General features: G+C 40.9%; 1 protein-coding gene across 2 annotated transcripts in view; it reads right to left on the reverse strand.

The window, feature by feature from the left end:
* Positions 1–14,316, reverse strand: part of GPD2 (glycerol-3-phosphate dehydrogenase 2) — a 95,076-nt gene that overhangs the window by 64,849 nt on the left and 15,911 nt on the right. For both annotated transcript variants that reach the window (XM_032223876.1, XM_032223885.1), the window contains exon 2: positions 5,218–5,325. In XM_032223876.1, the coding sequence (XP_032079767.1) occupies positions 5,218–5,316 (99 nt within the window). In that variant the 5' untranslated portion in view covers positions 5,317–5,325. The remainder of the gene's footprint in view (positions 1–5,217; positions 5,326–14,316) is intronic.

A 14,316-nucleotide genomic window follows, 5' to 3' on the forward strand; every position in this document is an offset into this window, starting at 1 on the left:
TCTAGAAGCAAGATCAAAATAAAGTTTGGATTCAAACCTTGCTACTTTGAACTATGAAAAGCATTTATACCTTAGACCCATGATGGTTAATCTATGGCACATGTGCCAGAAAGGGCACGCAGAGTCATCTCTCCAGCCATGCTAGCCGTTGCCTGTTGTTCTTCCTGGTTTCAGCGCACCAGCCAGCCCGTCTTCACACGCAGGGGAGCACTGGAAACCAGAAGAGCAGCTCCCTGGAGCGCATGCACATGCTGGGAAGTTGAACATCCAGTTTCTGGTGCACATATGCATGCTGGCCAGCGCACGCATGCATGCCAGAAACTGGAAGACCAGGTGACCAGTGTACATGTGCAGGCTGGAAACTGGAAGCTCAGCTTCCCGGTGTGTGCATGTGTGCTGGGAAACTGCTCTTCCGGTTTCCGGTGTTCCCCTGCCCACGCACTCCCGTTTCAGCACTTGGTGCCAAAAAGGTTCACCAACACTGCCTTAGACTATGGTAGAAGGCTCACATGCTTTGAAAAGGTTTCAGAAGAGAGACTTCAACATGTGTAATATAAGTGCAGCATCTCTTTAAATCAACCACATCTTTTTTTAAGCCTCCGCATGAGACATAGCTGCTTTAAAGACGATGGTGCTCATGTACATCAGACCCTATCTTTCCAATCATTTTTGAAAGATGCACAATCATATAAAGTTTTATTTTTTACCACATCTGCACTGTTCTACACTTGTAAATATATTGACTAAGAAAACCAATCTAGTCCAGTGGTCAAGGCACCACGCCAGAAATCAGGAGACTCTGAGTTCTAGACCTGCCTTAGGCCTGAAAGCCAGGTGGGTGGCATTAGGCCAGTCACTCTCAGCCTACCAGCTGGTTAGTCAATTCCTGTTGAAACCAATGGATTAAAAAAAAAACCCAGACCCTGAACTTGTGACAAAAATCTAGGAAGGAAAAAGAAATAAAAAGTATAATGACTAAGAGATCCTGCTTATTATGTTTTGTTTTTTACAAAAGACAATTGAAATTATTACATATAAAAAACTAACAGCCTACCAAAGAATTAATGAGATTGCAAAATAGCAACAATTAGCACTAGCTACTGTATGAGGGTGCAATCTAATATTAGAGATGTAAAAATACATTTTTAGTTTTCTGGGTCTTCATATAATTGTATTGCTTTAGATGCTGAATACACATTCTGAAAATGTGCTTTCTCTGTCTTAATTAACACAAGTTGCCATTTTATAGCTACAAAGATATATCCTGCACAAATTTACGGTTTGCAAAATTCAGTGTTTCATCACATGTGTGATCACAGAACACATTTTATTTCGAGAAGATGTACGCAAAAGTAAAATTGACTTATATGTATCCAAATTATTTCTATGTGTTATTAATTTCTATTACTATAAATTCCTATTTTACTTTGAAACGAACTCTGAAAAAAAGTAAAATAAATTCTTAACTAGGCTATCACGTTTATTCAGAAGTCAGCCCAAGAAAGTACAGGCATATTTCTGCTAAGTGGGTCAAGTCCACACCCTAAATCTTCTATTATTGTCTGAGTGTTGTTGCTGTTATATGCACAACAGTGAAACAAACACAGAATGTTTACATTACTTTTTAAGATCAATATCTATGCTTAATTTCAGCATATGAAAGCAATTATGAAGGTCAATACTAAAAATAATCTAAGAGTAAAAATATTTTTAGAAAGAACAAAAACTCATGTTCACTTGAAAATGGAATTGAAAATCTGATAAGATGTACTCTCCTACGTCTGTTTAAACAACTTCTACTGGAAGTCTCTTTCAGATTACTCTTTTCATTATGTGAAAGTCAAGGATCAAGCAAATGTGGACAAAGATGACTTAAACAAATCTGTTAAATGCCTAAATATGAGCTACTTAAATATGAGCCAGAAGTGTGCTGCAGCTGCCAAATAAGCCAACACAATTCTACGGTGCATTAACAGAGGGATAGAATCAAGAGCACGTGAAGTGTTAATACTACTTTATAATGCTTGGTAAGACCACACTTGGAATACTCCATTCAGTGTTGATTGACATGATGTAGAAAAGAGGTGGAGACTCTAGAAAGAGTGCATAGAAGAGCAACAAAGATGATTAGGGGAGACTAAAACATATGAAGAACGGTTGCAGGAACTGGGTATGTCTAGTTCAGTGATGGCTAATCTTTTTGCCATCATGTGCCAAAAGCAGGGGGGTCATGCATGGGCGTGCCCACACCCATAATTCTATACATGGGACACCACCACCCCTTTTGGCGTAGGATGGCACGGTGGACCTGTTTTTCGCCCTCCCCTGACTCCAGAGGCTTTTTAGGAGCCTGGGAAGGGCAAAAACGACCTCCCCACACCAGAGGTCCTCCAGAGAATTCAGGAGGCTTCCCTGAAGCCTCTGAAGTATGAAAAACAGTCCTACGGGCAACCCAGAAGTCCGTTCCCGAACTTCCAGTTTGCACGTTGGGTTGTTTTTCGCCCTCCAGAGGTTTCAGGGAAGCCTCTGGAGGGCGAAAAACGACCGAAAAAGAAGGCTGAAGTCAGCTGACCAGCGCGTGCATGCGTGCTGCAGCTGACAGAGCAATGCCTCCCATGCCCTAACAAATGGCTCCATATGCCACCTGTAGCACATGTACCATAGGTTCGCCATCACGGATCTAGTTTAATGAAAAGAAGGACTAGGGGAGACATGATAGCAGTGTTCCAATATCTCAGCGGTTGCCACACAGAAGAGGGAGTCAAGCTATTCTCCAAAGCACCTGAGGGTAGAACAAGAAGCAATGGGTGGAAACTAATCAAGGAAAGAAACAACTTAGTTCTGAGGAGAAATTTACTGACAGTTAGAACAATTAATCAGTGAAACAACTTGCCTCCAGAAGTTGTGAATGCTCCAACACTGGAAATTTTTAAGAAGAGATTGATTAACTGTTTGTTTGAAATTGTATAAGGTTTCCTGCGTGAGCAGGGGGTTGGACTAGAAGACCTCCAAGGTCCCTTCCAACTCTGTTAATTATGTTCTGTAAATCCTTTCTCTGTTTTTAAGCCTTTGTATGATCAGACTAAGCACCGGCATAAGGCTCTTATCCAAAGTTTTTCACTTAAAAATATAGCAAAAGTTTTAGAAACTTCATTTTCCTGTCTTCAAGGCTGCTTTGGCAAAAGCTAACCAATGACTTCCTAAAAATTCAGACAGAACAGCTTGCTGCTGAAAGCTTACTAGTTGTACAGTAAATGAGATGTTTCTAGAAGACGGAATATACAATTGGCCCAAATGTTAATTGGCTTAGGTCTTCTCTTAGCACAGGTGAGTGTTGAAAAGGCTTGCTTAAAAAAATAATAGAGCCAATTAAAACTTCCTTAGGCCTCCTTCTCTCTTGTTAATCTGGAGGTCATTTGTCACATCCTCTACATGACTGACAGGTATAATAAAGCTAGTTCTGCCCCACAATTAGATATCTCAACAGGACAAACAAGCCATCTTCTTGTGCAACAGTCCTTACATTTGGTATCATCTGTTGGGTATGAGCAGACAACAGCTACAAGGGAAACTACACTACACAAGTGGTGGAAAAGTCAGAATAAAGGAAAAAAACAGAATTCTCTTATTTTCTTGCCATTATTACTTTCTCTAGATACACCATGGTTTCACAGAATACCATATAGATTTTCACTGTTAATTATTAGGAAATGCAATTTAGGATTAGGATTTACAACTGAAACATTGGGGGTATGTGGGTGTTTTTTACTACTGCATACTACTATGCTCCTTTTTCAGCCTTCAGTCATATTTTTCAACTCTATATGAAGACTCGTAAGACAAATATTATGGGCTGTATCAAATTCCCCATATATTCAACTTTAGGAAATATTTAGTATCTTCACAGCATTCCCTATGCTTAAGCTTCTGTATGTTATGTGTGTGCACGCTCATGCACACTTTCAAGTCAGAACTGATTCCTGGTGACTGCCTGGATATAAGTCCCTGCAGGGTTTTTTTAGGAAGATTTCACAAGTGGTTTGCTATTCTTCTTCCAAGGGCTAAGAGAGGGAATGGCCCAGGCCACACACCTGTTTTCATAATCTCCAGATTTCTAGACTGGTGTCTTAACTCCTATACCAAACTGCCTCTCTGTGCTTAAACTGGTCAATAATATTCTCATCTACATACAGTTAAAATGCCAAATACAGCTACAGCTACCAATAGGTTTTTTTTTAATGACTATAAATATCCATTCCTTAATTTTTACTCTCTAATCTGAATCATAAACTTTGGAGAATCTAAAGGGAACAAGAAGCTTTTAATTTCTTTTCTTTTCATCCAATGTGGAAGATGTCATCTCAACACAATAATTATTAATTAAAGACATATAACAATTATTAAGTATAGTCACGGTGCACACACATATTCTTAAACTGGCATGACTATACACCAAGTCACATGGAATGCTATTACCTTCCCACTAAAGTGGTGCCTACCTACCCTGTTTTCCCGAAAATAAGACCTCCCAGGATAATAAGCCCAATCGAGCTTTTGAACGCATGCGCTAAAATAAGCACTCCCCTGAAAATAAGCACTCCCCAAAACAACACAGCAGTAGCCATGAAGTGACCACACTCGTTGCTTCCTGCACCTCAAAAATAATAAGACCTCCCTGAAAATAAGGCCAAGTGCTTATTTTGGTGGTCAAAAGAAAATAAGACCCTGTCTTATTTTCGGGGAAACACAGCATCTACTTGCATTTACATGCTTTCGAAACTGCTAGGTTGCAAGAGGCAAATTATTAAATATTCAAAGAGAGCTTCACATTAATTCTATTTTGCCAATTAAACAATTGGATTTCATTTTATTGTACAAATACAAAATTAGCCTCCATTACTATTAATTACTGGTGGATGATTTCAACAACATTAAAAGTTTTAAATGACATTTGATATGCTGCTTGTATATGTTTTAATCTAATTACTACAAAGAGCATGATGTAAAATGGTACTAAAACTGACTTCGAAATTAATGTAGAAATGAAGGAACTTTTCATTGGTGCCACCATAAAATAATATACAGCCAGTATTCTCGGTTGAAGCCTCTTCCAATCTGCATACCATAATACAGCACTAATCCATCATTATAGTATTCGTGTAATATAGAAATAACATATTTGCATGAACTTTGCAAGTATTAAACCAATTTACTTACCTTTTTTCTGTATTGAGAAAGTTGTGAGAGGCCAAAGACAGTTGCAACGGCTCCTCCTCCTATGAGGATAGTTCCTTTCACTACCTTCCGAAAAGCCATGATTTAGTTCTAGAAGAAGAAGAAAATTAGGAAAGGTTGCCAAATTAGAGAACGTTCCTCTAAACTTGAAATAAGAAACTTGAGGAAGTCTGTGTGAAACATATGACAGTGAGTTTAAAAGGTTCATGAAGGGAAAGCCACATTAGGTAAGGAACTTTGGATAGAATATTTAGCTTTGCTGACTAAAAAGAAATACGATCCCAGAGTCCTTTGAAGAACTGTTTGATTATGAGTAAAGACTAACTCAAACATTGGCAATCATAGTATTATTGCAGTGCAAAACACAAATAGTCAAAAGCCCGAGTCTCAAAAATAATAACTCCCTACCATAGTCCGTTTACTTATAGTATTAATATTATTGTATTTTAGGCATAAGGGTATTCAAGGCAATTCAATATCATTAATTCAAAATAACCTCAGATTATACCTCTCTCACAAGAACGTGTCTGAAGATGCTGGAGAGATAATAGGGCTTTGGCTCTGCTTCTGTTAGACCTGCATGCCCCAACTCCCAGAAAATAATTGGGAGTCTTTGTCTCAGCCTATGATAGTGGTGGCTAACCTTTTCCAGAGCGAGTGCCTAAAGCTTCATGTATATGCATGAATGTGTGCCCCCCCAGCCCCCAAAATACAATGCACATGCATCCCCTTTGCATGTGCTCCCCTGCATGTACATGTGCCCCTCACACCCCTGCGCATGCATGCGTGTCCCCCGCATTCCTCCTGCCCCCATGAATGCACACGCAACCCCCCTCATGCCCCCCTAACCCTAACCCCCACACACACACCCACATGTGCTCCACCCCCGCGCATGCACGGCAAGACCCGAAGACCAGCTGGTAGGCGGGAGGCGCGTGCACATGTGCGGCAAACCTGAACTGAGGCGACGGCTTGTGTGCCATCAAAGAGGGCGTTGTGTGCCCTCTCTGGCACGCATGCCATAGGTTCACCATCAAGAGGTATATCCTATTAGTGCACCCATGTATGTCATCCAGCAGCAAGCTTGTAAACTATTCTCTTCCTTGCTCAAAGACTAGTTGTGGGAAAGTTCTACATCTACACCCATACAAAGCCAAAGATATAATTCCCTATGTATAGTATTACATAGGGAAGCCCAATGAAGCCGGATACTGTAGGAAATGCCCTTATTTTCTCATCCTAACATTCTAAGCTTAGTACAGTAGCAGCAGTAATATTGTACAACTTTGCCCAGTCTGATATACTTCACAAATACACTGTACATTACAGGTAGTTCTCGACTTATGACCACAATTGAGCCCAAAAAGTATGTTGCTGAGACATGTGATAAGTGAGTTTTGCCCCATTTTATGACCTTTCTTGCCACGGTTGTTAAGTGAATTACTGTGGTTGTTAAGTTAGTAACACGGTTGTTAACTTAATCTGTCTTCCCCATTGACTTTGCTCGTCAGAAGGTTGCAAAAGGAAATCACATGACCCAGGACACTGCAACCATTGTATATGTGAGTCAGCGTCAAGGGGCTGAATTTTGGTCACATGACTATGGGGATGCTGAAATGGTTATACATGTGTGAAAAATGGCCGTAAATCATTTTTTCCAGTGATGTTGTAACTTTGAACAGTCACTAAATGAACTGTTGTAAGTCAAGGACTACCTTATATTCAAGTCCTGCCTTAGCCATGAAAGCCAGCGGGTGAACCTGGGAGTTGGGGGGGTAGTCGCTCTTTCTCAGTCCAACTCACCTCACAGGGTTGTTGTTGTGGAGAAAATAGTAAAAGATATGTTGGATATGTTTGGTGCCTTGAGTTATTTGTAAAAAATAATAAAGGTTGATATAAACAAGCAAACAAATAATTAATCAATTATGGTCCCAGTTCAATCAATCGAAAAAATTCCATTCATTTGATTTCAGAAATCAAATTATAGTTTCCCCAAAACTACAAGTTTCAGAATTTCCAACATTTCAAAAGGTAACCACAATGAGAAAGTCTGGCATAATATAAATACTGACAAAATGAATTCACAACCAGAAGTTGGCCTGTGGCGTCTATAAGCCCCGTCCTCTGAAGCGTCCCCCTATCTGCCAAAATAAAAATGGGGGGGGGGAGGGAATTGTGAATCAATTTTTTTGTTAGCTATGTTGTTGTGTGATTCTAAACAGTGATGCTGTAGGAAGAAAAAATGGACCATGCAAATATCTTGATTTATTATTCAAATGCAGATGGGAAGCTTTACATTATTAGTACTTTCTTATTTCTCAAGTGGGACGGAAGGAATCATTATTTATGTTGTTCGGAATGATACAGTGATGAACACCAAGCTGAAGAAGCCTGACCTTATTAGATCAGTTTGTTGTTATCTCAACAAACCCTGATGATAAAAAGCAGTCGCCAAGCTGGTCAGACTACTTGTCCGCCTACCTCAGCGTTCCCTAATCTCCAAATGCATTGGAACGTCAATGTTCAACATTCCTTGATTTGCATGGGCCTCTAAAAAAATTCCAAAAATTGAACCAACAGATCTTAAGGGGCATGAGGTTGATAAAAATCGATCTAGCCAGGTCTTATCACTACTAGTCTCAGTTGAAGCAGCCATCCAAAGACTTTTCAAATTACCTTCTTCCTGACTTTTTAATGAGATTTTTCCAGGAATCTTCTGCGTGGTGCTGAACTAAGCCTCTTCTCAATGCATTGCACATACCTTATGGCCCCAGTCTTATTCATGCGCAAAAAAGTCTATTTTTTTTGGAAGGCATTTTAATGGGGAAATACCAGGAAACAGCCTGCGAAACTGAAAAACTCTCCTGGAAGAAAACAACAGCAAACCACATCTGTATTGTTGCCCAGGAAAATGACATAGACATCCCCATGAGGTCACTTGGTATCAAGCTCCACTCAAGAGTGCCTTTCTTTTCTTTTTTCTTCTATAAAATCTGATGGCAGAAAAAGGAGTGCATAAACACCCTTTTCCAACTTCCAGTTTGTGTGTTGGGCTGTTTTTCTCCCTCCTGAAGCTTCAGGGAAGCCTCCTGAAGCCTCCAGAGGGAGAAAAATGGCCCAACATGCTCCCGAACTTCCAGTTTGCGCATTGGGTTGTTTTTCACCCTCCGTAGGCTTCAGGGAAGCCTACGGAGGGCTAAAAAAAGCAAAAAAATGAAGGCCGAAATCAGCTGGTCCAAGAGTGCATGCATACTGGAGCTGACAGGGCAACGCCTCGTGTGCCAGAACAAATGGATCCGCATGCCACTTGTGGCACACGTGCCATAGGTTTGCCATCACGGGCTTATGCTAATGCTATTTTCCAAGTAGGTGGAACAGGCTATGTGTTGGGATACAAGAACAGCCCTGTCATTGAGAAAATATTGACTGTGGAATGGGTAATGCACGCTTATCAAGTCCAATCATCAGCAGTTACACCCAGTTACAAGCCATTCTTTTTCAGCAGCTATTCTTCCTTTGCGCAAACTGTCGTAATTACTCAACCTCTTCAATACGTTTTATGGAAAAGCATTAAATTGAGGTCTTTATGAAAAAAAACACCAAAGTTTTAAAATATCCTTCCTAAAATAAGATTACATAAAGTTATTGCAGTACAATTTTTTATACTCTTTTCAGGACCCAGTGTGAAGGAAGAGAAAAGATGATTCTTCTAAAATGATGCCTTCCATCTGGTTTTTATAAATTCTTATGCTAAAATAACGAACATTTTAAAAATCTCAGCCACTCCAAAAATGTCTGTTTGCATCAGTTTAAAATATCAAAAATATTTTTAAGTATTGTCATTTGATCAATCTAACTGGCCTACCTAAGCACGTACTAATTTCCCCAAGAATAACCTCCACTGAAAATAGAATTTACGTGAAGACAACACAAAGATATGCTCAATTCCTGATGACTTCATGAATACAGACTTAGTTTGCCACTATCTTCTCCTTATGATGTTTCAATTTCTCAATCTGATCTACAATTCAGACCACAGGCAGTTCAGATGGAACAGAATGCTCTGCTCTTTTAAGAGGGGATTAAATACAGACGCTCAAGCTATACTAGTCTGAACCTGATAAAGACACGTATAGACACATAACAGATAACAGAATGGTAGAGCTGGAAGGATCATCTAGTCCAGCTGTTTGCAATGTACAGGAAAACTATTCATTTACTGATTTATTTTTAAGACTGTATAAAAAGAGAAGCAAGAACCCAAAAGGTTTTTTTTTTAACTTACGTGGTGAATTCAGAAATTTCCTTATCCTTCTTTTAAAAAAACCTTGATAAATGGAGAACTGAATCCACAATCTTCATAGGTAGATCTTTATTTTGTCAAACCTGAAGCTGCCCAACTCATTAACATCTCTGGGCGGCCTACAACTTTTACACACACACAGCCTTATATGTCATCAAGTTCCTAATGACCGCATAGTTTCATCAATCAATCACAGATGCACTCCATCAATAAACTAATAACTAAGAGCTTTCCATTGTCAGTCTGTCAACATGGCTGGAAAAACAGTCGTAAAAATTTCCTAAACAAACAAGCCACATGGATCGGGGAGAGGAGATGGACAGACAGACGACACATTATTCCAGAGGGCAAGTACAGCAGCAGTATAGGTTGGTCCAGTATCATACAGATCTTCCAGTGAGGTTTTTGCTATATTTAAATGAACTTTTAGGTCATTGCAATTTACGAGCATTGTTTTTGGTTGTTCTTTCTTCTTTTCTCCAGTCTAAAAATATCCCAGGTTCTTTCAGCTGTCTATTAGGGCAACTTGTCAAAGAAGATGAGATTTGTCTTGGATTATCTGTTTTTGACAAAGCTATGGTGACTCTTGGCAATCACAGCAACCTTCAAGCTTACAAATGGGCTGCTTGTTCAATCATCCTTCCAGAGCTTAATGTCCAGTTCACTGTTGAATAATTACATTTTTTTCTTCATTTGGCATCTTCCCACCTATCAAGGACAATAGTTCCCCAGCAGAACCCTTGGGTATATTTCATCCTAGGACCTTGAAGGCATTCAAAATAACCAAATACTCCTTTATTTCATCCCTACCGTTCTGCACCCTTTCTTGTTCCTTCCCAATGTATGCTAATAAAATAAAATAAAATTTAAAAATATAAGACTGAAGCAAAATTTCCCCGTTTTTTCCCCTCACCATTAAGAATTCCCTTGGAGAAAACACTTCCTTTGCCTTTTTTTCTCTTTTGCTATGAATGTATTTTTAAAAAAGCTTTCTTGTTGGATTTCATCTCTCTTGCCAAGTTCAGCTAATTTTCCATCTTACCTTTGTGTACTTCCTGAACTTCTGAGCCAAAGCTTTACACAACTGCTTGAGTTTTAGTCCTTCCTTCTAAAGAAGCTCCCTTTACTTACAAACTGCTTATTCAAACACATTTAGTTTTCCAACAGATTGCTAAAATCTCCCATCACAGCCACCTCATAATTTTTTTTGAAGCTTTGGTTAATCTGTTTTAATAAACCTTCATCCATTCCTTTGGACTGCTTTGGTGATCTACAGCATGTTCCTAGCAAGATATCCCTTAGTTTGCTCTTTTACCTTGAGCTTTTCAACAATCATATTAATATCATCAGCCCCATGGAAGATCATTAAGATACAGAATGGTACTCCACCTTCTTTTTTGTGTTGTCTGTTCCTCTAAAGTCAACTGTAGCCATCAAGCCCAATGTGACACTGGTAAATTCATCCCACCATTTTTCAGTGCCTAATGACACCTAACACTGCGCAAAGCATTAGTGCAGAGACAAACAAGATGTTTGTCAACCATGCTTTGCGTACAGACATTTAAAAAATTGGATTGAACTTTTTGTATCCAAAAAGTCCAACCCATTCTCTCTTTGGTATCATCTCCTTTGTCTCTATCTAGCAATTTGTTTTGCTTCTGTATTCAATCCACTACTTGACAATTCATTGGTCCCCTTCTTTTGCATTCTAGTTTAAAACCCTTATAATGAGGTTAGCTAGTCATTATCCAGAAATATTCTTTCCCTTCTTAGTAAAATGAATACCATAATGCAAAGCAGTTTTTTTTCCTTGCTGATGTTTGCACCCTTCTTTGAACCTCAAGCCTATTGATTGCACTAACATTGCAACTGGGAGTTCACTTAATGTTTTTCCTTCCTTTTGCCTTCAATGGGACACCACTTAGGTCTCCTAATCCATCATCCCCTTTCCCAATGCCATATGGTAATTCTGAACCTACTGGAAGTCATGCTTTACAATATAATTTATGCCCACAAGATTAGTGGGACAGGCCTCTTATCAGTAGATCCAACAAGACTTATCAGTCCTCCTACCATATCTTAGACTTGGTAGATTGCATACATGTGACGATGATCAATATGAATAATAAATGGGAATTACGCTGCCTCTTCACAAACGTCCTGTTTATAATCACTATGTTTTCTTCTTCTTGATGACTAGTATAGATTACCTCCACTTGGATCAGGTGACAAATTTAACTATGAGGGCTTTTTGTATCTTACTCATGTCTGTAGAAGCTTCCTCTCAGGCTAGAGGTTGCCAAGATATAGGACAATAATCTCATTTGTAATCATCTTGCTTCTGACTGTGACCTGTTGCCAACTTTTTTATTCCCACGCTTGGGCGAAGTTGTAAACTTTACATTTTTCTCCTGTTTGTGTATCCACACTACTATTTCATAAGTCTTCCTCTTGATGAATGAGATGTAGGCCTAACACTCTGACCTCCAGTTCTCCAATCTCTGCTTTCAGAATTTCCACAAACATTTTAGACACATGAAATCAGTTTTGCCTTCAGGAAAAAAAAGGCAGATCTTACACACATATGTTGCAGCTGAGTACCAGAATCCCATCTCTGGCCATGATCTCTCCTCTATACTCTGGAGGGAAAAAAATCCCCAAAGAATAAATGCAAGCGCATTTGTTAAGTTTTGTGTGCCATCAGAGGCATGTGTGCTGTTGGCTTGAGATGGTAAGATGAAGTCCAATTCCTTTGCCATTAGCAGATCTTTCTACTGTCTTCCCAGGATACAGAAGGAATATGCAGATGAACCTCTAATTCTTGGATTACGGGTTCTTTCTAGTGTTTCTGAACTACAATTCCTATCATGCCTAGCCAGGCAAGCCAAGTGTCAGAAATTATAGGGATTGCTGCCCTGGTATATCCAATATATTTGTATATGCAAAAAAAAAAAAGAAATCCCTGGAGCGGTGATGCACACTGCATTGTTCCCACAATCAAAGGTTCATATAAGCACTTCACATAATTTTTGGTACATTAGGATAATTAGGATAGTGAGGTTAAAACCAATTTCGTTGTATTTAAGTACAATGACAATAAAGATTATACATGCATAACTAGCCAGAACATGACAACAACCTATATACAATAAATTTACAAAAATGAATGTTGGTCCTTACCTGAACGTTGCTTTTCAGTGTGGTGCGGGAGGGGCAACACGTGGGATATTCGCAAACCCTGATTGGTCCAAAGACTGAGGGGAATTCTTTAATACACCTCTTCCTCCCCTTGGCTCTCCCAGTTTCCTCGAGGTCACGAATGCCAAACACTGCAGCGACATAAAGACAACCAGGCTACCCTAGCACTCCACCTGACTGACTACGTCTAACTAGGGAGGGATGTAGCTCCTCCCGCACCACACTGAAAAGCAATGTTCAGGTAAGGACCAACGTTCATTTTCCAGTGTGTGGTGCGGGAGGAGCTGCGCATGGGACGTACCAAAGCTATAGTCCCTAGGGCAGGAAAGGCTAAGATGTAGGAAGTGGAGTGGCCACCATCTGTTGAAGGACTCTGCGTCCAAAGGACGCCTCAGCAGATGCGAAGGCATCCAGCCGATAGTGGTGAATGAAGGGTGTCGGGTTTGTCCACGTGGCCACCCGGCAGATGTCCTCAAACATCTAGTTTGGGGACATCTAGTGGCCCACGCCGCCTTGGTTGCTCCACTCCGCGTGGAGTGGGCTGTGATCCCCGAAGGAGGAGTCTGACCTGAAGCTCCGTATGCTGTGACGATGGACTGTCTCAGCCACCTGCCAATAGTTGTAGAGGAGACCCTGGCCCCCATGGTGGCGGGTTGGAATGAGACAAATAGTGCCTCAAATTTACGGAGATAGATACGCAGGGCCTGGCGGACGTCTGGTCACTGCCAAAGGAGCTCCCTCTCGTGGGACAGCACCAGGCAAAAGTTTGGAAGTATGATCTCCTGCACCCTATGGAAAGGGTAGTTAATCTTCGGGAGGAATGTTGGATCCAACCGAAGGATCACCCTATTTCAGTGGAATACACATGGTCTCCCCTTGATGACAGCACCCCGTTCCCAAAATGCGCCTGGCGGAAGTTACAGCGACTAGGAACGCAACTTTCAGGGATAGAAGCCTGAGATGGACTGTCCTTAAGGGCTCAAAGGGGGAGCCTGTCAGGGCTCTAAGAACCAAGGGAAGATCCCACGTGGGGAACCTATAGACCATGGGCAGGCACAGGTTTGCTGCTCCCTGTAGGAATCTCCTTATATGTGGGAGTTGTGATAGAGAAGTAGTACCTTCCCTGGTGGGCACCGAGGCCAGTGCCGCCACTTGTCACTATGGGACAGGCCCATGTCTAGGCCGTCCTGTAGGAAGCTAAGGACTTGGGGAACAGAGGCCATAATTGATGACATGTTGAAGGAGGAATACCATCTGATGAACGCCGGCCACATGGAATTATAAATCCTCATGGTCGACGGACGCCTAGATGCCTCGATTGTCACAATGACTCTCAGAGAGACTTGCATTCCTCAGGAGGCTCCACTCAAGTGCCAGGCAGTCAAGTGGAGCCACTTAGGGTCCGGGTGGATTAACCCTGGGACAAGGAGGTCCTCTCCTGAGGAATCCTCCGTGGGTTGGAGATGGAGATTTGGACTGTCTGCAAACCATGGCCATCTGGGCCAGTGCAGTGCTAGCAGTATTATGTCGGCTCCCTCTGCCTCTACCTTTCTCAGGGTCCCTGGAATCAGAGGGAGGGG

This window comes from Thamnophis elegans, chromosome 1 (assembly GCF_009769535.1).
Source record: "Thamnophis elegans isolate rThaEle1 chromosome 1, rThaEle1.pri, whole genome shotgun sequence".
Taxonomy (NCBI): Eukaryota; Metazoa; Chordata; class Lepidosauria; order Squamata; family Colubridae; genus Thamnophis; species Thamnophis elegans.